The sequence below is a fragment of the Patagioenas fasciata genome, chromosome 1 (genome assembly GCF_037038585.1).
Source record: "Patagioenas fasciata isolate bPatFas1 chromosome 1, bPatFas1.hap1, whole genome shotgun sequence".
Lineage (NCBI taxonomy): Eukaryota > Metazoa > Chordata > Aves > Columbiformes > Columbidae > Patagioenas > Patagioenas fasciata.
This window is the reverse complement of record NC_092520.1, coordinates 174,518,277-174,539,742: the sequence shown is the minus strand read 5'-3', so window position 1 is coordinate 174,539,742 and position 21,466 is coordinate 174,518,277. Positions and strand designations below refer to the sequence as shown.

At 48.3% G+C, this 21,466-nt stretch overlaps 1 protein-coding gene across 1 annotated transcript; it reads right to left on the bottom strand.

Moving 5' to 3' along the window:
- Positions 1-6,662: 6,662 nt before the first annotated feature.
- CENPM (centromere protein M) lies at positions 6,663-14,933 on the bottom strand. The gene is made up of 6 exons (XM_065829190.2): positions 14,806-14,933; positions 14,326-14,405; positions 11,228-11,326; positions 10,114-10,193; positions 8,298-8,389; positions 6,663-7,671 (listed from the first exon to the last, which is right to left on the bottom strand). The coding sequence occupies exons 1-6, from the start codon at positions 14,860-14,862 to the stop codon at positions 7,552-7,554; spliced, it is 528 nt and encodes a 175-aa protein (XP_065685262.1). The 5' UTR covers positions 14,863-14,933; the 3' UTR covers positions 6,663-7,551.
- Between the last annotated feature and the right edge of the window lie 6,533 nt (positions 14,934-21,466).

Here is a 21,466-nt window from a genome sequence, read left to right as displayed (position 1 = left end):
CCACTGAGTGGCTGCCCGTCCATTCCCAGGGAACACGGCCTGGCCAGCACAGTTCCCTGCTCACACTGGCCTTCCCCCTCCACACTGCATGCACAGCACTGCACGGGGCTGGACCACCAGAGGATGCAGGCAGGGTTTCGCAGGGCCATGTGGCAATACAGCATCTCCCATCACCCAACCTAAAAACACATGTGAGAGGCTGAGGGCAAATACAGCTTTATACCCCTAATAATCTTGTCTCGAAGCTAGATAACTAGGACTGTAAATCCCTGGTGATAATCACAGACACTATGCCTGCAAGCCTCTCCCTCGGACCATTCATTTGGCTTGATGATGCTTTAAAGAGACATCTAATGAGGATAATCTGATTCAAATCCCCTCTGCTTTTGGGCAGCAGAGCAATTCAGTCCCCCTCAAACTCCTTCTTCCTCCATGACTCTCTTTATTTCCCCTTCTCACATGAATCACTCTGGGGTTTCCTTTGCTTTTTGCATTACTATTTCAGTTCTTTGATATGACCACTGCAATCAAGATTTTCTCCCTTTAGAATCTAATTAGTGTGAAATCAGACTTGTTTTTTACTCGCAGCCTTGTGGTAATAGAACACTGGCCTATGCTTCAGCTCTCACTTTGGGTGCAGGGAACATTGCAGCCTGCTTAAAAAAGTTCCCTCTTTACCTGATTCAATCAGAACCACTTACAGGAGATCCACACACATTTCAAGCTTGGCAAGAAGAGTCAAGCTTTGGGAAGGGGGGGAAGGTCTCAATCACACTCAGCTTTCAGCACAGAGCAGATGGTGAACATACCGCCTCTATAATTTATAGGACACCATCACTATGTATTAGTCCCATGCAGTGGCCGAGCTCAGCCAAACCATGGCTCATGCATAGGCAGAGGGAACTCGGGCAGGTGATGTTCCATGTGCAACCTGGGCAAGAAGGAAGAGCCAGGCTCTGGAGAAAGCACACGTTTCACATTTCATCTCCTTCATAACACAGAGGATGTAGTGCAGCAGCCCTGACCCTGGAGGGGTTTTCTCTTCCCCACAGGCTGGGAAAACACTTCCTAGCCCACAAACTTGTGTTCAAACTAGGTCAGTATTATGCAACATCTGTGTACAAGCAACTCCCTTTCCTTTCTTTTCGCTTCCCTTCCCCAGGACCAGCTCACCCAGCAGCACAATGGATGCTAGGGCAGGTATTGGGGTTTGTTTGCACTTCTCCAGGGCCACCATGCTGGCACGGATTGCTGGGGGTCACAAAGCCCAAGAAGGACGTGCACCACCACCACAGCTCTATTTCCACAGTGCCTAAGCCCCCCTGCCCCTGCCTTTCATCTGGACACACACACCTGCTGCTTGGCACAGCCATGTGGGGATACCAGGGAGGTGTGAAGGACCTGTAGGTGACATCAGGAGGGAGAATTGCTCAGGATGGCCAAGTCAGGTTATAATGAAGGAGTAACAGGACAGAAAAGATCAAAAGGGGACATCAGGTAGTAAAAACACTCCCTGCAGAGCAAGGTGAAGGCAGCTTCAGCCCAATCTCTAAGGCAGCAGAGCTTTCAGCCCTCTGCATAGCTAAAATGGAGCCCTGGAGACACGTGTGCAAGATCGAGCATTTAGAGGTGCACCGTGTGTGGACACAGAGAGACACCGCGCTATACCAGGGCTTCCCCAGCTCCAATGACTTTGATCCTCTGCTGCTCGGCATGACAGCACGAGGCACTGAGTCACCCCTCAGCCCCACAGGGAAATGAGGATTAATTAGCTGATGCTGGCACATTGCTTTGAAGAGAGGTGTTCCACTGCAGCACGAGCCACAGGTTGTTACGTACCAAGCTGAGTCAAACGCAGCTCTGGCTTCACATCTGTCATCTCTGGAAGAGCAAGAAAAGTAAATATAACAGTGGAGGGGAAAAAAGAAAAACCAAAAAAAAGAAGCATGTTTGCACTGGGGCGATGCCAACGCTGCTGTCAAACCTAGGACAGCAGCCAGCACGGCAGTTCAGGAGAGCTTTGAGCTGACCAGAGCAACAGCAACAGTGCCTCAAGGGCTGCCCACCCTCAGCAAACACCCGTGGTGCTACACCAACCTGAGCGCTGCGACGACACAGGCAGCAGTGTGGGAGCAAGGCAGCATGGCAACATCACCCTGTCACCGCAGGGTGGGCACACAGTGGGCCCGGAGAGCTTCCATGGGGAGACAGGAAAGGAAAATACTACATCCTGCCAGAAAACAGGGGAAGCCTCTGTAGCACGTTTAGTGCTAGCTGGGCTTTTTAGGTTTTTCCAAGTGCTCACCATTGTGCCTCTACCTCACTTCTGCACGTGGGCTGCTCTAGAGGATGATGCTTCAGCTGGTCCTGGCACAGATTGTTGCAGTGCTGAGAAGGTGGCAGGATCCGAATGACATTGGAACAGGCTGCCCAGGGAAGTGGTTGAGTCACCATCCCTGGAGGTGTTGAAAAGACGCATCGATGAGCTTTTTTGGGACACGGTTTAAAGGTGGACTTAATAGTGCCAGGTTAATGGTCGGACTCGATCTTAAAGGTCTTTTCCAACCAAAACAATTCTCTGGTTTTATGACAGAGCAGCCCCTGTGCCAGGTTTCACAAGGGGAGGTGGCTTCTCTCTTTGTTTTTGTCCTCACCCCACCTCAGTTCTCTTTTCCCCTGACGTGTAGAGCCCCCAGGGCTCTCGCACCCAGCCTGCAGCTGCACCTGGGCCGGCAGTGGGGACACAGCCTGCGTGTATGTAAAACACGTCTCTCGTCACACACCGCTGCCTTCCCTCTGCGAAGGAGGCGGCAGAGCGCGGGGGCGGGCATGGCCCCTTTCCTCGCTCCTCACTGAGCACCCCACCACCACGACAGCCCGAGGGGGATGAGGGATGTCAGCATGGCGGCACATGTCAGCTCCAGCAGAAGGAGCCCGTGGCAAGGGAAACGTGGCCCAGCACGGGCCGGGAGCCCGCACCACTCAGCCGCCAAGGAGTCGGAGCAAGTCACATCACTACTGAGTCCGCTGAGCCCAACCTCTCACACACACCGGGTTCTTCACAGCCAAGATGGCCCCTCCAGCGCAGAGCCCACCCGAGGGGATGCCGTCCTGCCTAGCATCGTATTAATATTTAACAGTGAGGAAAAGATCCAGAGACTTTGATTTCTTCCACCAGCCAATTCAAGGATAATTGCACTGTCCGGGGAATTTCAGTGTTTCAGAGGGTGGTTTTGCTCCAGTTTGCAACAAAACCCAACCACGCCGCAACGCCCCATGAGAAGGATCACAGCCCAGTTTTAGGCAGCCTTCCTGCAGCAGAGGCAGGCGGGTAAGCGGCACAAAACACAGCCGATCTCAGGAGATGCCCCGCAGGCAGGTCCCACCAAACCCTCCTCCCCAAAACTTAAGTAAAAATCAAACTCTGATAATTTGGAAAAAAAAAAAAAATTGGTTTATTCTGAATGTTTCCACCCGATTCCAAATTTGTGACCTCAATGCAATGCCAATTTGTCCTTATCACACCCCTATAGCGGAGGCAGCTCCTGCTGCAGAGGCAGAGTGAGTGAGGCACAGTGAATTTTAACACACGTGCCCAGGGTCATGCAAGAAATCAGCCACAGAGGCAAAACAAGCCCAGCATTTCTGGCTCTCAGCTCTGGGCTGTGCCAGTGATTGCTTTCTCTTGCATATAAATCACTTTTCCCCACCAGTGAAGGACAGCTGGTCACTGAATGGAAAGTGGCAGTTGTTCAGCAGCCCACAGCAACACTGCACACCAGCTTAGGGTGGGAAGTGGAGAACACTCAACATGCAGAGGAGACTGCCAGGGGATCTGGGCCAGCTGAATGGAGACAGAGCAGCTGGAATCTGGCCAGCCCAGTGCTCCTGCAAAATTAAGACAAGTTAAAAACCCCACAGCGGAAACAACTCCCTTGCTTGTGCCGGCAGAGCAGGTACTTCTGCTGTGGCTCTGCAGGTCAGCTGCAGGCACAGAGCAGAGATATCCCACCCGTTGTGGACAGTGTTCACGGTGAGAAGTACCAAGCAGCTCCTCCAGCACAACCACAGCTGCTGGGCACCACTATCCACCTAACCCAGCCAGCCTCTCTGAACTACAGGTCTTGGCAAGCAGAGACAGCCAGTTTCAACTGGTCCCCAAAGCAAATATTAGAGGCGGCCTTGAATCTAAACCTCTACCACCAGTTTCAAGGTTTGAAGGGACAGATAAATCCCAAGGGCTGGATTTACCTCCAATCTATGTTCCAGGACAGAGAGATCTTTTATAATACTACAGGCACCATATCAGTACACAGACTTCCTCTCCTGTTATATAGACTGAGTGTATCATGTCTTATCATGCTTAAAAGTTGGTCCAATTTAACTGCTGGAGTGGCAAAGCCAGCAAAAAACCAACTTTCCTTGGAAAACCTGTGCTAGCAGAGAGCTACAATCCCAACAGGTAATGCTAAAAGAGCTGATTTGTGCCAAAACCTATTACAGAGCACACCCGTGAGCAGCTTGGCTGGCAGGCTGAGGATACAAAATCTTCAAGTGACTGGAGTGAAGGTAAAACCCTGTGGTTCAAACTGCAGTAGCAGAAAAGACCCTATGACAGCCTCATTCAATTCTACCCGCCTCAAAAAGCACTGCATGCCTGAAGCTTACACCAGTGCAACTGGTAGAAGGTCTTCTATGCTAATTAAGCCTCTTTTACACTAATTTTGCTGACATGGCTGACAAACAAAAACACGTCCACAGATTGAAACAGTCAAACCAGCAATGCTCATGGGTACTTTTGCCACAGAAAGGGGGATTTCTCTTTGTGAATCTCCACAGGGGTAGGGAACTTAGGCAACAGAGAGAGAAAGAGGAAGCAAGTAACTCCAAAATATTTCTGTTAGTTTAGATTTCAGCTAGCTTTGGCAAGCTCTTCCACAATGTTTAAACACAACAGAACCTGAGTCACTAGCCTTAATTCAGCTTCAGGCCTTCCATGCCTCTGATCCCAATCCAAGTACTGCTTTCACAAGACCTTTATCAAACATTAGCCCTGGCTACTCCGTCCAAATGAAAGATAATCCTTAGCTGCCTTGTCTTCTGTGGTAGGGCCAGCATTATGGCCTGTCTAAACTAATAGCTGACAGTTCCTAGAGATATTTACATGGTTGAAGCTGTAGCTTTAGATGTGTCCCAACTACTTTCCTTTGTAAAACATGATGGACCTGAGACACAGTGTCGTATTCTTAGATACACTCCACTTCCCCTGCCAGTTCTAGTAAAGACTTTTTCCAAAGAGTAAGAAAAATATTTGCCCCAAGGTGAAGTGAGATGCTGCTCTTAAGGAACTAGACTTTATTTTGTACCAGCTGAGATTTGGCCACCTGTAGGAAGTACAAACAGCATCTTTCTTCTTTGAAAGTAGTAGACGGAAAGAAACACCGCATCCGAAACACAGTAGTGGAAAAAAACCCCTATATTTGAAGGTGCAGAAATGCACAGCAGCACGTGCGTGTTGCTACAGAGCATTCTGGGTGAACCAAAGAAAGTTTCATTTTCACTAGTTAAGAAAGCACAGCAAAATTACTCTCAAGATCAAAGGGATTTCACCTGATCCCCGTAGTTATTAGAGGCAAATGGAGAGCGACCTAGGAGACGGAAGTCTCCTTGCCTCACAGCAGTTGCGGAGGACACGAAAGACTGGCTCATCTCATGCCGCAGCCCTTCCTTCCCTCCCCCAGACTGCACCTGCACATCACGAGCAAATCGAAATCAGTCTCTATTCCAAACCATGGTCTCATTTATTATGAGGGACCCAAAGAGAGAGTGAGGCTAAGACGGCATAATCAACAAAGAAACTTATTTCTCAGCATGATTGCCCCTCGCTGGTAGCAGCGTCCTGGCTGGTACCTTCACGATCACAAAGCCAGCTGAAAGTAGGGCATGCCCATTAAGCTTCCAATCCTTCTTACGCAGCCACAAGAGTTTGCACGTCTTTCTCCTTTGGGTTTTAGCCAGAGTCCAGCCCTTCTGGGCACCATAACACAGCTGAATAGTTTAGCTCCTTTTGTTCCAGCTGACAAACAACCTAGTCCTCCCCTGCCAGCAACAATACAACTGGAGCTGGGATTTGTGTGTCCCCTGAGCAAGGATACAGGCTTTGTGCCTTGCTGAGCTGTCTTTGCAAGGACTGCCAACACTCACAGCTGATTAAGCCTGCAGTGCTTTCTGCTTTTTCCTGCTCACACACAGATGTCAGAAACAAGCTAAGCGAAACAGCACACGCAGCTAGAGCTCTGCACCCGGGAACATTCAGGCAGACTATTAAGGATTAAATAAATTAAACCAGAGCAGAGCTTAACACATTCTCTCTCTCTCTAGGCTTCATTTCTACCTGGCATGCAATTCTGGGTAAAAAACATCCCAGTGTTTCAAGAAAAACTGTATACTGTAAGGTGGCTCAACTCAGTACACAGGAAGGATTTTATTTTGAAAGCTTGTGCCACCACCACGTGGTTGGAACCGTGGCTGCAGCCCACCGACTAACTGGGAGTTCAAACAGCCATCAAGGACCAGCCTCGCTGCCACGAAAAACTGGTGTAAGTGTTTGTAGGTTTTAGAGCCTGTATCACATACCTAAAAACAGAACATACAACTAAATATTCAATATTATATATTTTATTAAGTTAGAACTCCAAAACACACTATTGATTTGCAGTAAGAATAAGGCATGAGTTACTTCTGATAAGAACCTGTTATATAAACCATACACCCAACTTGCAAGAGACATTTGTTTTCTGTATGTTGCTGTAGTCGTCTGCGGTATTTCATCTCTGGTCAGCACCGGCACCTGGGTTGCCAGGGTTATCCTGGGCTTGATAAAAGGAGATTTTTTCTTTGAAGATCTAAATAAAAGCTAAAGTGCCATCTTCTTTATCTCCTTCCTCCTCAGTGAAGTATCAGGCATGGAAATACTGAGCCCTTCACTGGGCAGATGCTCACACAGCTGGATCAGGAACTGCCAGTTGCAGTCTATGCAGAAGCTGCAGGACAGCCTTCCTTCCCCATTAGTCTTTTGGTGGGGAGACAAAACCTGGCAGCGAGGTTTCACATCATTAGTCTGAGGTGTTGTATTTCATTCAAAAGGAAGCTGGAGCCTCCTGCCTCTTCTCTAATACTTCAGGGACACTGAAACTAAGATACTCAACCATGACATGCAGCATTTGGAATAGTGGTGTGTTCTTCTGATACTCTCTCAGTAAAACATGTAGCTCCTGGCCACTGGCAAAGTGGCTGAAAGTCAAACTTGATCATGAAATAGGATTCAGATGTAATAATGGACAGGAATCCTCAATTCAAACTGTCCTCCCCCCAGCACCTACATCTTATTCTCTGAACTGGATACAAGCTTTTCTTGAGAGATTAGCGACTAGGAACAGCTCTGGATGAATGGTCACAACAAGTCAAGCAAAAAACCTTCCCAATGTGATTCCAACTATAGAAGCTTGAATGCCTGAAGTGAAAAAACTGATGAATCTGGCTGAATTCTCACTATGAGAAGCTAGTCATCAGCGTGTTGAAGTACAAGGCAGAAACTCCTGGTACGTAACCAGCACAGATCTGTAACATTCGGAGAAGTCGCTGAGCAGTGGAAACCCGTGTCCCTTCCAGCTGGAAAGAAAAATGGAGAAATTATTTAATCAGTGGAAAAAAAGAAGTGCAGCGTGTAGCTGAGATAAAAGAAAGAACTGAACCACTTAATAGTATGGTTCAGAGCTATGAGCCTCTGAGAGTGGAATGATGAGTACATGGAAAAGTGTTCTGTCGCCAAATGCCAAACTCTCCCTCCAGCTTTCCAGACCAAGCAGGTAACTGGAAAGAGTGGTGCATCAGATGGCAAAACAGTCTGTGAAGCAACAAAGCCTGGCTAACAGGAAGCACTATGTGGGCAATAAAGTCACATGGCAAATAATGGCTCAGGGGCTCCCAGGAAGAGAAAATTCCCCCAAGGAACAAGTGTACCAAGACACTGCATTTCAGAGAAGTCTTTGTTAATTTAGACTTGGCTTCCTGAGGCTTTGAAGCAGCACAGGAAAGAGGAGGTAAACCAGAAGACTCATTTCAAGGACAGTCAGGCTCCTATACATCTACTGGTCTTGTAGAAAAAGTCTGGTCTATGACACTTAGCCAAAACAGTAGTGCAAGTACATATATTTGTTGCTAATGTAATGATGTTCCTAAGAATCAGAGAACATTGGAATTCACAAATCCCTTCAGACATCAAATAGGCACCTTACCTCCAGCTCACAGAACAGCACAGGACTGCAGTAGTTTTCTCCCAGTTTCCAGACAGCATTCATGTCTACACTGCAGCAATTCACCCTGCCAACTACAGAAAAAGTTTTCCCACATTACAAGGCCCATAATCAACATTCAGTGAAGAAAAGTAACAGGAATCACAGCATGTTAGGGATTGGAAGGGACCTCAGAAGATCATCCAGTCCAATCCCCCGGCCAGGGCAGGAACACCTAGATGAGGTTACACAGGAATGCGTCCAGGCGGGTTCTGAATGTCTCCAGAGTAGGAGACTCCACAACCCCCCTGGGCAGCCTGTTCCAGTGCTCTGTTACCCTCACTGAGAAGAAGTTTCTTCTCATATTTAAGTGGAAACTCTTGTGTTGCAGTTTGTATCCATTGCCCCTTGTCCTATCATTGGTTGTCACCAAGAAGAGCCTGGTTCCATCCTCATGACACCCTTTATATATTTATAAACATTACTAAAGTCACCTCTCGGTCTCCTCCAAGCTAAAGAGACCCAGCTCCCTCAGCCTTTCCTCATAAGGGAGATGCTCCACTCCCTTAATCATCTTCGTGCTCTGCGCTGGACTCTCTCCAGCAGTTCCCTGTCCTTCTTGAACTGAGGGGTCCAGAACTGGACACAATATTCCAGGTGTGGTCTCACCAGGGCAGAGTAGAGGGGAAGGAGAACCTCTCTCGACTTACCCTTCTAACACATCCCAGGATGCCATTGGCCTTCTTGGCCACAAGGGCACAGTGCTGGCTCATGGTCATCCTGCTGTCCACCGGGACCCCAAGGTCCCTTTCCCCTACACTGCTCTCTAATGGGTCATTCCCCAATTTATACTGGACATTTCAGATCTGCAAAATGATCCAGAACTAACTGAGAGCACCATAGAAGGTAAGGCTACAATGAGCACTACAAACAGTGGTACAAGATTCACAACAGAATTAGCACAGAAGTTGTTCATAATACTGACAGCAGGAATAGTATCGCCACATTACTGGGTACTGTAACATCACCATTTTGCATAAGGGATCAGTATGCTATCAGCAGGGGTAGAGTGTTCTACTCATTAATCAAAAGCCCTCCTGGCTCATGTGGTATAATACCACTGAGTGATGTCTCCAAGGACTTCACTCCATCAGAACAGCCAATGCCAAGATTCTTCTGCACCCCAGAATTAGGACTCCTGACCCCCAAATTCCAGGAACACAGCACCTCTGTTCCAACACTGAGCTATATAGGCTGGCCCCTCCAGCCCCTCAGAGCTGAAGTAGGGAAGATAGGCAGGAAAACATCCTCTCCACTTCAGGGGGAGGGTGGGGAGCAGATTAAAGACACAACAGAGCCAGACAGCTCACAGCAAGGATACCAGTCTTGTATTAAAACTATACTTAACAGTTTAGTAGCTCATCCATTTAGATTCATTTTATTACCACAGTATCATATACTCCTCACTGCTCATTAAGATTATCATTAAGAGAGATCTGCAAGAGCAGAGAGAACAGACTTCTGCAGTGCCACAGGAACAAAAATAATCCATAACACAAACCGTCCTCAGGGATTAGGGACAGAGAAGAGAGGTCTGGCTAGCAAAAAGGAGAAAGCAAGTGAGCGTGAGAGAACCATGTTTTATCTAGGAAAACAATAAAAAAAGGCAGATGAGGTCAGATATAATTTTAAAAAAGCTTCTGACGAAGCCACTGGTTTCCTTGGTTTTGTTTCAAGTTAAGTCACTGCCCTGTTTTAAGGAAAGCAACAGTGAGTTGTGTTGTTCGGAGAGAAGGAGGAGGGCAGTTGCCATACGTACCCCCAGTGACAAGAAAGCACACTTTCCCCAGGAAGAATCTGGCATCCACATGAGCTAGTGAATCTTCTACATTCTTCAAGCTGCCGGAAAAGCACAGACAATCCAGTTGGCCAGGAAGGTAAAACTAGTGCAGCATAAGGACAAAGGGAATAACTTTCAGAAGCACAATTAGAAAACCAATGATGTTAACATCTGCTGATCTGTGAGCTGACACAATTATGCTTTACGCTAAAAGCATGGCATCAGAGACCTCTGTAATACCCACAGCTGTTTAATAATCCATAACATATCCTTTCGACACAAGCCTCAACAGTCAGACTTAGTTTGAACAGTGTCCTCCATGATTTGCAGACACTAAGCATCCCAACTCATTAACATCCAACAAGACTTCAGCGCTACTTTGATTCTTTTGGAAGAGCTAGCCCACACATTTCTGAGGCACCATCTGTGCTGTAAGTATGCAGCTGGGACTGTCATTTTTAGTAAATGAGAGACCAGGATCATCAGTCACAAGTTAAATAAGTAATAAAATGCTGACTTCTGTGCCTTAGGAAGCCTTACGGCATGGGGACACAAATACCATTTCTACAAAGATGAGCACAAGAGGCGAGAAAATGGATCGATCCCTGCAGGCCTTTCTTTTCTGCCTGGAGACATCTGTAGGCCTGATCCCACTTGACCAGCAGGATCAGTGAACTGGGGACACAGATGCAGCAACTGGCTGGTTATTAGGTAGCACTGCCCAGCACACATCAGCCATCTGCGTATTAACCAAACTTCACAGCACCACCATCATTTCCACCTAATTTTACAGACAACGTCTTTCCAAAGCTCAATTCATATCACCCCATATCCAGATCCAGGAATAAATTCTGCCTTCTCTGCTACGGTGACTTAGTGCACAACAGGCATGTTATCAGACAGAGTGGTTCAGTACTAATCCATTGCTGGAGGCCAGAAAAACACGGCATATATTACTGAGCTGTTCCATCACAGCAAGTCCTAGGCTTGAAATCCTCTATTCAGCGATCCTGACACTGTAATAATGTAGATTTAGCCATCAATCCAAGAAAGAATATCAGTTTCCCCTCTCATATTTTTGCCTTTCTTTTACCTGTGTTTGTTCTTGATGTCAATCATAAACACAATCATATCTATCCTGGGCCGAAGATGATCTCTCTCAGAAGGTAAGGGGAGTGATGTAGCAATGTGGCTGAAAGAGAATAAATTTGCCAGTTTAACCAAACAGCTTGGTAAGGCAGTATCCACTTAAGCATAACCACATAACCATTGCAGTTCGCCGTGTAGCAGGTTACCGAGAAGTCTGCTAATTACCAAATACGTGGGCACTGGAGAGACACTGTGATTCTTTAAGTGGTATTTTCATATCTTAAGCCTACTCATAGTTGCTGACAGCCACAATGATACTTGCTAGACAAGGCTGTTTATAATGGGAAGCTTATTAGAGCATAACAAGACTCACAGGAACATTTTCTCCACAGAGATCAGTATGGCAGTCATTTTTTTTTAATTGTTAAGAAGAGTCCTATCTAACAAAGTGAAGCAGAGTGCTTTACTGGTATATTTTACTGCCAAGTTTCAGTTAAAATGCATCTGTGCTTCCCTGTCAGACTCCAGAAATACTGGTCATACGTTCACACAGGACACACTACCTTCTCAGGTGTCCATGGTACACAAAGTTCTGTTGTATTTGAAAAACCTTAAACTAGAAATTTATCACTAGCGTAGCTTTATAGATGAAGTTACAACTCATAAAGAGCTTAGACCTTCTGTTATACCGTTACCACCTGTATGGGGATATAGCGGAAGATTTGGCGAGGAGGTTAGTTAAATGTAAATACGCTCAAGTGACTTGCACCTGTCTGTAGAAAAAGCACACACATCACACTAATTGTCTTACTGACCTTGTGTGCTTGATGAGTAGAAGCTCTGTGTTAGATAACACAGGCCTGGGAGAAACTCTGGGCACCTTATCACTGTGTCTGAGATTTCTGCTTTGTTGTGAGAAAGAGCGGGAGGCTGCGCCTGCCTGAAGCCTTGAAATACAGGCGAGCTCAACAGGCCCAGCGATCTTCCAGCAGGGCTGAACTGACCAGTGCCTGCGTCCCCGTTTGTGTCACCTCTGCCTGGGAGCTTAGGTGTGGCTTCGGAGATCCCCCAGTAGAGAGGTAACTAAAATAAAACTTGCTCTTTGCAAATGCATCCGTGGCCTCTGGCTCTTCTTGCGATGTGCCTGCATATGTGCACACACCACCCTTTTTATACCTTTCACTGTGTCAGGAGTTACTAGGTTAGTTCAGGTGCCCTTTTACACACCACCACCATTGCTGACAGAACTGCTGGAAGAATTACAGGGTAGGGATTTTTCATTAATGTCTTTTCCAGGGAAAAAAAAAAAAAAAAAAAAAAAAAAGGCTTCAGTACTGCATATCTGGCCCTTCCACAGCGAAGATTTTCAGCACCATGTTTTTCAGTCTCACAACATCCACTCTCTCACAATCCATTACTCTCTGGAAGCCAAGACAGAAACACAGATTTTGGTCTCCTTTGGGAATATTGCTTCTAGCAATTAAATCTTAAGGACTTACTAGTTTTACCAGCAGTCACAGACAACAATACACATTTCCTTCTATCCATCATATGCAGTTTGTAGTTTTGTCTGCAGACTCCAAATAATGGTGTTTTGTTTAATATTTTTAAAAAGGTATGCTTTGACAAAAACATTCTGAAACTAACACATGATAGGAGCCAAGTGTGCTTGAAAGACACATTGCAACACAAACAAGCTTACAATTTTAAGGTAAAATTTAGGGAGAAGCTATGGTGAAAGTATGAGATCTCATTGTTGGGGAAGCGGGGGAAGCTCCGTGATTTGGAATTCTACTATATTTAAACCACCATCACTGAGTGATGTCAGCAGCCTCCAGACTGTGCTACAGAAGACCTCCCTCCTCCCCCCTGCCATGGGAAAAGGCATGAAAACCCCAGCCCTGCAATTCTCCCAACAGCTGTACCTGGCAAGTAGACCTGCCAGACAAGACACTATATTACTTTGTAATGTGTATAAACCCAAAGCAACATAATGGGGAAAAAAAAAACTGCCATAGACTTCTGCTTCCCTGATGATACTAGCACAGAGACTTCTTTTGCTCTGTAGTACGAGCATAAGTTTCCATGCCTTTGGGTAGTTACCCAGGTTTAGTACCAGTAGCCATCTAGTTATGGCACTCCACAGCATAGCACAGGCTGCAGAATTTGCACAGAAAATTGAGTAATTAATTTACTACTAGTTAGCACAAGCATCCAACATGCCATGATCAGAGCAGTACAGTCAGCCTAATTAGCTAGTAGAACATGAGCCTGGGTTTGCCTTTACTGCATAGCCTTGGATTACAGCAGCGAAATAACACAAACACCTTCTGAATAGCTGACTAAACTCATTTGGTCTTGGCAAGAGAGCTGTCAAGGACATTATATCATAAAAAGTTAGCTAATCAAGCTTCTAAGACAGGACTTGTCATGCAGCTAAAGTTAAAATTCCAAATGCATCTTAATAGCTTGAGGAGGAAAAGCACATGCACGCATACAAATCAGAAAACAGCTATGAAGAGTACCAAAAGTAATGGACATCTTTCAGGAGAACTTATTTGGTTTCAAGTAGTTGCAAGCATTGTACTTATCCCAGGATGTTTAATTCCTGCATATGCCTATCTCCCAGAAGATAAAAAAATAAAACATCTCTGTTCCTCTCAAACCTTTTCAATTTGTTAATTAAACATCTATTTAACATGCAAAGTCTAGCAGTATGTGGATAGTGAACATGATGAATATGTGAGAATTATTTCCACTCCGTTTCTAATGATGCCTAAACTGCCTGCCCTGAAGACAGTGAGGTTTGCCTTTTGCAGATGCCAGTCGCAGCTGTGCAGCAGTGCACTCTAGTGCTCATACGAAAGTTCTTTTTTTTGCAACGAACGCCCTGCAGTTCCAACTATCACCACTTCGGTAGAGGCTGCATTTGTAAGCGATTTTGGTGCATGCATTTCTGAAGCAGAAACTTTTCGTGTATCAGCAGCACAGCCGCTGCTTTGTCTCCATCTCCTGGACAAGGTGGCAGAGGGACCCTGCACGAAGTCGCCACGAGCCTGGGGTCGGGGCCGCAGGCGGCGCATCCCCCTCCCCACCACTCACATATTGACCGTGAAGTCCCTCTTCTCTTGGAGGATAGTCTCCGCCAGCTTCTGAGGGAAGTCTCCCTCCGAACCGACCAGCTGCGCGAACAGGAGAGAAAACCACGGTCAGAGACCGCCCGGAAGCAGCACCCGAACGGGAGCAGCCCCGCGACGCGCTCCCGCCACCGCGACGGGTCCCGCGGGAACCCGTGCCAGGGGGCGGGGCCAGCTCCAGGGGAACAATTTGCATATCGCAGCCAGGTGGCCTATCCTCGCGGGGGGCGGGGCCGGCGCGGCCGTTACCCCCGAGGCGCGGCCCTTACCCCCGAGGCGCGGCCCTTACCCCCGAGGCGCGGCCCTTACCCCCGAGGCGCGGCCCTTACCCCCGAGGCGCGGCCCGCGGCGGCGGACGCTCTGGGAGAGGCGGGCGCCGAGGGCAGAGCCGGGCCCGGGAAGGGGTGGCGGGGACGGGTTGCGGCCTCCTCGGTGCCGGACCTACCAATAAGACGGCGGAGTTGAGCTCCGGGAGCTTGTTGAAGGGCCGCAGCACCGCCATGCCCGCGTCAGGCAGCGCCGCGATTCGAACTGCCGCCGCGCGCCGCGGAGCACGTCGGGGGCGGGGTCTGAAGAGAGGGGCGGGACTTCCAGGGCGCGTGCGCATTGGGGGCGCACGGAGTGAACGGGCGGGCGGGAGGGAGGGGGCGCTTTGGGGCTTGTGGCCACGCGCGGGGTGTCCTGGTCATTGTGGGGCCCTGGGGTGGGTGACACGGGGCCGGGTACCCGCTCAGCGTTCAGGTACCGCACGGCTTGGCTAATCGCTATCAACCACGTACTGATCGTTAATCCGGGGGCCCGTGGTATCAGGGGCACTCACCAGTGACACCAGGTCATGCTCATGTGTTTCAAAGGCGTGGGAGAGGGGCAGGTGTCACCAGGGGTATCACGGACAGCCTGAAGCTTGCAAGAAGCAAAGTCCTTGTGTCCAAGGCTGAGCTGTCCCCCTGGTCCTGGAGATGAGCTGGTGTCCATTGTTTTGCTTCAGCCTGAAAAAAACACAGGCTCCAGCAAAATTCCATTATTCCTTACATTTCGGTGTATTGTGTTCAGTTCTGGGCCCCTCAGTTCAAGAAGGACAGGGAACTGCTGGAGAGAGTCCAGTGCAGAGCCACAAAGATGATGAAGGGAGTGGAGCATCTCCCTTTTTGAGGAAAGGCTGCGGGACCTGGGTCTCTTTAGCTCGGAGGAGACTGAGGGGTGACCTCATTAATGTTTATAAATATGAGTGTCATGAGGATGGAGCCAGGCTCTTCTTGGTGACAACCAATGATAGGACAAGGGGCAATGGATACAAACTGGAACACAGAACATTCCACTTAAATATGAAAAGAAACTTCTCAGTGAGGGTGCCAGAGCACTGGAACAGGCTGCCCAGGGGGGTTGTGGAGTCTCCTTCTCTGGAGATATTCAAAACCCGCCTGGATGCCTTCCTGTGTAACCTCATCTAGGTGTTCCTGCTCCGGCAGGGGGATTGGACTACATGATCTTTTGAGGTCCCTTCTGATCCCTAACATTCTGTGATTTTGTGATTCTGTGTAATGTGAACTAATGTATGGTAACAAAGTTAATGCACTTTCATGCCATAAAGACTGCTTGACATAATAGCCAGGAAAGGGAATTTCCCTGACAGTGTACAGCAGCTCTGTCCAACTTTGTATGCTAAATGGCTCTGTGCAAGTTTTTGCAGCAGCTCCAGCAGCCCCAGCCCCCATCCTGCCCCTTCCTGGGCACCACAATACAGGCAGGATGGAGCCCATGCAGAAGCGCAGCAATTATGGATGGAGGCTGAGCTTTTCTTATGCCAAGGTCAGAGCAGGAGGATGACATACAGTGATGTAAAGCCCTTGGAGGTCCAGTGTCCCTCGGTGGCCTGCGGTCCACAGTGCTCAACCATCGACTTCAGCTCAGTGTGGAGGAGGGTCCAGGATGCCCTCAGCTGCCTGCTGGGGCTGGCTCTTCCTGCCCCTTCAACCAGAACACCTTCAAATGGCAGGAGACGTGCCGATGGGAGGAAGAAGGCCACAGGAGGATGAAAATGCAGAAGATGCATCTCCTCCTCTGCAGCAAGGTAGAGAAGGGAGGTGGAAGGCAGAGAGCAGGGGGTTTAATGTAAGCTGACATCACATGGCTGCCGTGGCTTTTTTGATCTTGACAAAGGCAGACGGTTCCGCTCGTTGCCAGCATGAGACAAATTACAGGTGAAGCAGAAGAGATTACAGGATATTTCTGGTTGTTGTTGAGTTTGGTGGGGGGAAGGGAGGATGAATCCATGGTAGACATATTCTAAAGAAGGGAGGCAGGCAGATGCAGTAAATAATGAGAACCAGCTCCTGAGTTGAGGGAGCATAGAGAGCAATTTGGACAACACTGCTTTTGGGCTGCTGAGGGTGTAGAAATACTCTAAAAGCTGCAGCACCCATCTAAAACATGTTTCTCCTCCTTCATCCCCCTGCTACTGCCCATTGCCTGCAGAAAGACCTGGGTGGCTTCGGTGTCTGATTAGGGACAAGCTCACTGTCCTCTCTGTTGCTCCAGGTTTCTTGGTGACACCGGTGTCCAGATGAGCTATCAGCAATCCCACAGTTATTTTTCCTTGTCCCCATCAGGTTTCTTGGCTGTCCCTTGCCAGACTTCCCTCCACAGGGCTGACCCCGCCGTCCCCCAGGGACACAGAGATTCACCCCAGTCCCTCCTCTGTGTGCCTCACCCTCACTGTACCCTTTTGCAGGAGGGGACGCTGCCCCCATAGTCCCTTATGAACAAAGGACCCTTGGGTGCATGGCCCACCTGAGGGTGACTCGGAGGGGGACAATAATAGTGCTGATGGTCCCTGCCTGAAAGTCCAGGCTTTGGCACAGCCAGTTTCCTTCTGGCATGCAGAGCCGTTGCCTGACAGCTGGCGTGGTGAGCTACATCAGGCAGATTCACTTTGCTTTCCTTCCTCTTTGAAATGCCTGCAGGGCTGTTCAGCTCTGTGGGGAACCAGGGGGAGAACAGGAATCATCGTCCTGCACCCTTGTTGGCTATTTACCCATCTGTTTAAAACAGATCTAATGTCCAAAGGTAGTATTTACATTTCATGGTAGAGGATGGCATACGGAGGTGGAGACTTCAGACTGGCAATGTGCCTGCGGCTCTTGTCTAGATCTATAGATCAGTAAGGAGAGGAGGGGAGAGGGATGAGACATGCTTGGTGTTGCAGGCTGGGGTGTATTTTACATATCACTGCGTGACTATGCCAGGCTGTTTCACCTCTCTCTGCCCCACTTCCAGTTTGCAAAGCAGAAATATGAGTTGATCTCCATTTCTGAGCAGTGCAGGAGAGTTGAAGAGGGGATGTCAGTGCATGGTCCCCCGGCACAGGCAGAGAGCAGGGCATGATACAGAAGGGGAGAGCTCCTGATTTCACTCTCTGAGCTATTATACATTGCTCTGGTGGCGCAAACCATTCCAAAAATTAGTAGAGGTATAATGTGGCCCCTGTGAAGATGCACTGGTGCTGCCAATGACGGCAATTAGCGTCAGCAAGACTTGGCCTGGTGTGCTGATCTGACTGAAACCAAGTTAATTTTGTTCATACAGTTAGAAACTTTTCTTTTTCATAGCTAGCACCGTCATTGTTTTGATTTAGTTTGAGAATAATAAGATAACACATTTTTCTTCAAGTAACTTTCCAGTGTTTTTGACTTGTAATGAAGAGAATGTTAGAACTTACTGTTATCTTAGTTGTTGTCTGGGAGACCAAGATCTTTCTGGGCTCTCTATCTACAGGTGTGAGGCAGCTTGGAAGGGGGGCATAGATGACTATGACTGACATCCAGGCTTATCAGTGAGAATATTCCATGCCATTAGCGTCATGCCTTGTATGTAATGCAGTTGAGTTTTCCAGCTGGGGAGACCTGTTCTGATTCAGCTCTTCCAGTTGAGATCTGTTTGTGAGTTCCTTTAGTTTGGCCTATTGGCTGTTCTGTCATTTTGCAGTGGCCTCTGAGTCTTTCTGCTTTTTCGGCTTTTGTCACTCTCTCTCTGGGATTAGCTGTTTGGGACCAGGGTACTCTCTTCCCAGGACTGGCTGCAAAGCATGGATGAAGTTCATGAGGAACTGCATTGAGTATCACTTATATTTATTTTATTTTTATATTTGTATATTATTAGTAGTAGTATATTAGTATTCTTTTTTTATTGTATTAAAGTGTTTTTGTCTCAATCCATGAGTTTCTCCATTCCCTTTTTATTGTCTCCCCTACCCTGGGGGCTGGGGAGGGGGAGTGAGCAAGTGGCTGTTGTGGTTTTGATTTCTAACTGGGGTTAAACCACGACACTTGGCCATCACCACTGTTCCCTGAGAATGGTGCAGTTGCTCCTGCAGCAGGACAGAACTGGCCGCTACAAAAAATATTGTACAACACACATTGCCCTTGGATATCCTTGCTGTGCAGTTCATCTAGTGGGCTGGTGACTCTATCTCGGGATATTTTCTCTCTGATTTCTCTCTCAGCTTTCCCCATACAGACAGAGGAGCAATGAAGACAGGCTTTGGGGATGGTCTCGGGAGCAATGCTGACCCCAGCATGGTCCCAGTTATCTCAGCACCCAGACCTCCTCGCAGTGATGGCCTCATCCCAGCCCCGCTCAGCACGAGTTTTGTGAGATGTCACCTGGCCATGTGTCACTGGCTCTGGGCTGACCTCTTGCAGTGCTGCTTGGGAAGCATGCAGAACACAAACTCATGTATTTGGTTTTGCTTGTTCTCTCACTAGCAGATGAAAATTATATCATTTGCAGCAAGTGCAAATTATTAAGGAAACTAATGACATTTCCACATATGTTGCTGGCAACTTCAGCTTCCTTTGGCAAAGTCTCTTCAGCTTTTTGCATTCTGCTCTTTAATTTAATTCACCATGTACGTTTCCTCAGCTTTATGATCAACTCGGCAAAGCTTCTCAAAGGTGTTTCCTCATTTGAAGCTGCAGTAGCACCCAGAAGGCAGGTTACTCTGCTTTCCCACCAGAGCATCTGACTGATGTCCTGCCACACATCCAGGGGACCTTCTGCATCCTGCAGCCACTCCCTCACCTCCAGCAGCTCAGCCGGAAAGGATTTCTGTGACTCTTGATGGAGTTTTGTCCTCTTCTGTGAACCTTGCGGGAGGCTAGTCTGATAAAGTCCACCTCCCATGCCTTTACCTAGCTTGAGAGTGTAGTATTTGGGGGACTACTACTGCCTTAAAGATGGGCAGGGACTTTTGTCTGATCATCTCAGGAGATGCTGAGAAAAGCCTAAAGTACACTGAAGAACAGTGAGGAAACTTGTCAGGAAAAATTGGAATAATTCTTAATCAGGTTTGGGATTAAGCCGAGCTCAGTATGTCATTCATGCTGTGATTTATGGTCATGTTACAAGCAGGAAGTGTTTGTCTGAGGTTGCACAAACATCTCCTCTTTTTCAAGCCAGGGTTATTGTCTGAGAAGGGTTTTATGACACCTGGTCTGTCAGGGTGTCCCTCTCTTGTCAAACCTGACTCTGCACTCTCCTTTATTTCACAGGTGAATTTCACAGAATCACAGAATGTTAGGGATTGGAAGGGACCTGAAAAGATCATCTAGTCCAGTTGAGTCGGAGGCTTGGTGGTGGGGCAGGTATTCTGGGGTGAACAGCTTTGGGGGGGCTCATGTGTGCACAGATGCTCTGGGGCTTCCTCCAAGCCAGTGGAAGGGTCTGTCTGCCCCCCAGGCACTGGCCAGGATGATATCCACACACTTGTGCCTGGAAGAAGCTGAGTGGCAGACGGCAGCCTTATTCATAGTGAAAGCTGAACTGCAGCTGGGACATTTCCATGTGGTTTGAGCTGTCTGAGACACATTGGTGCCTGGAGCCACCTCGATGCTGCAGCTCTTATAGGAAGCCAAAGGATGTGACAGCATCTGAGAGCCCTGTCACAGGCCGCAACGCAGCTGCCACAGTGTCAGAGACCACCACAGGGTGGGGGGGCTGAGAGCATAGCTACAGCAGCACTATGCCCGCTCCCCATTTCCCACTGCCTCCAGGGGCGCTTCAAACTCGGCCTGGGGGATTTCCCCTTGAAGCATGTTGAGCCAGGGCTTGCAGAGCCCACCTGTGTGGTGACAGCTGCAGAGAAAGGTGATTCCTCCTGCTCTCTGTGCCATCCCAGTGCAGGCATGGCAGGGAAGGGAGCCAGGGGAAAAAACAACCCCATGTTACAAAACTGTTGCTGTTCTGGAGCTCTGAGCTTCAACCCAGGGAGAAGTTGCAGCCTGATGAACACACGCTGGCTCTGCTGTCCCCCTGGGGTGACCTAGAGCAGAAAGCTGGGACAGACAGCTGGCAATGGGGGCAGATCACACACATTTCAGCACAATGTCCCCCAGGATGCCGGGCCCAGCAGGCCCTAACAGGGTGGCACTGACCGCTCTCTTGGAGAAATGATCTCCCACCTCATGCCAGCCACCACTGATCTTCCTCTCATTTTCTTTGCATACCTGGAAAGTGGTTTCCCTTCTGCCATCTCAAAAGTTCTGCATCTTTGCCTGCCCTTAGGATTTGCTTTGGGAACTAAATAAATTATATCCTTTCAACATTATTTTTTCAAAAATCTCTTTCGTTTTTGGTTTGTCCAAATCACGTTTCTCTCCCAGTATGGTCAAAACCATGAGGCTTGTGTTTTCCTCCTACTGCAGTGGGATTAGTGAAGCAGTTACTGGACTGGTGGTCAAGGTGGGTATCACAGCTGAACTTCAGTGAAGTTAAAACTAAGGTGCAGTTGCATGCTCCCCTCTGGAGGCACATGGCCATCATCTAGAGTGCCCATCTTGCTGGAGCAAACCAAGAAGCAGCTAGCTAATTCTAATGGATCTTATCCTCTGTGCAGATATCCTACTAGGCATGGGGGGATTGCAAGCCTAAAGTCAATGCTTTTAAGCTATTACAAAGTTACATCGAGCAGAAGTGAGGCTTAGGAGGAGAAAAGGAGGATGAGGAGGAGATCACAGAGCATGCTGTCCAGCTTCCAAGGCTCCAAGCACAGCTTGATCTCTGCACTGAGGGCTGAAACCCTGGCACAGACCAGGCGACATACCCCTGGG

Bases quoted from the DNA above. Each gene is read 5' to 3' on its own strand.
- CENPM (XM_065829190.2), bottom strand. From the start codon at position 14,862: ATGGCGGTGCTGCGGCCCTTCAACAAGCTCCCGGAGCTCAACTCCGCC. The intron at 8,390-10,113 runs GTACGTATGGCA...CTTTTTCTGTAG, and splicing joins GTGCTTTCTTGTCACTGGGG to TTGGCAGGGTGAATTGCTGC. The intron at 7,672-8,297 runs GTAAGGTGCCTA...TTTTCTTTCCAG, and splicing joins TGCTGTTCTGTGAGCTGGAG to CTGGAAGGGACACGGGTTTC.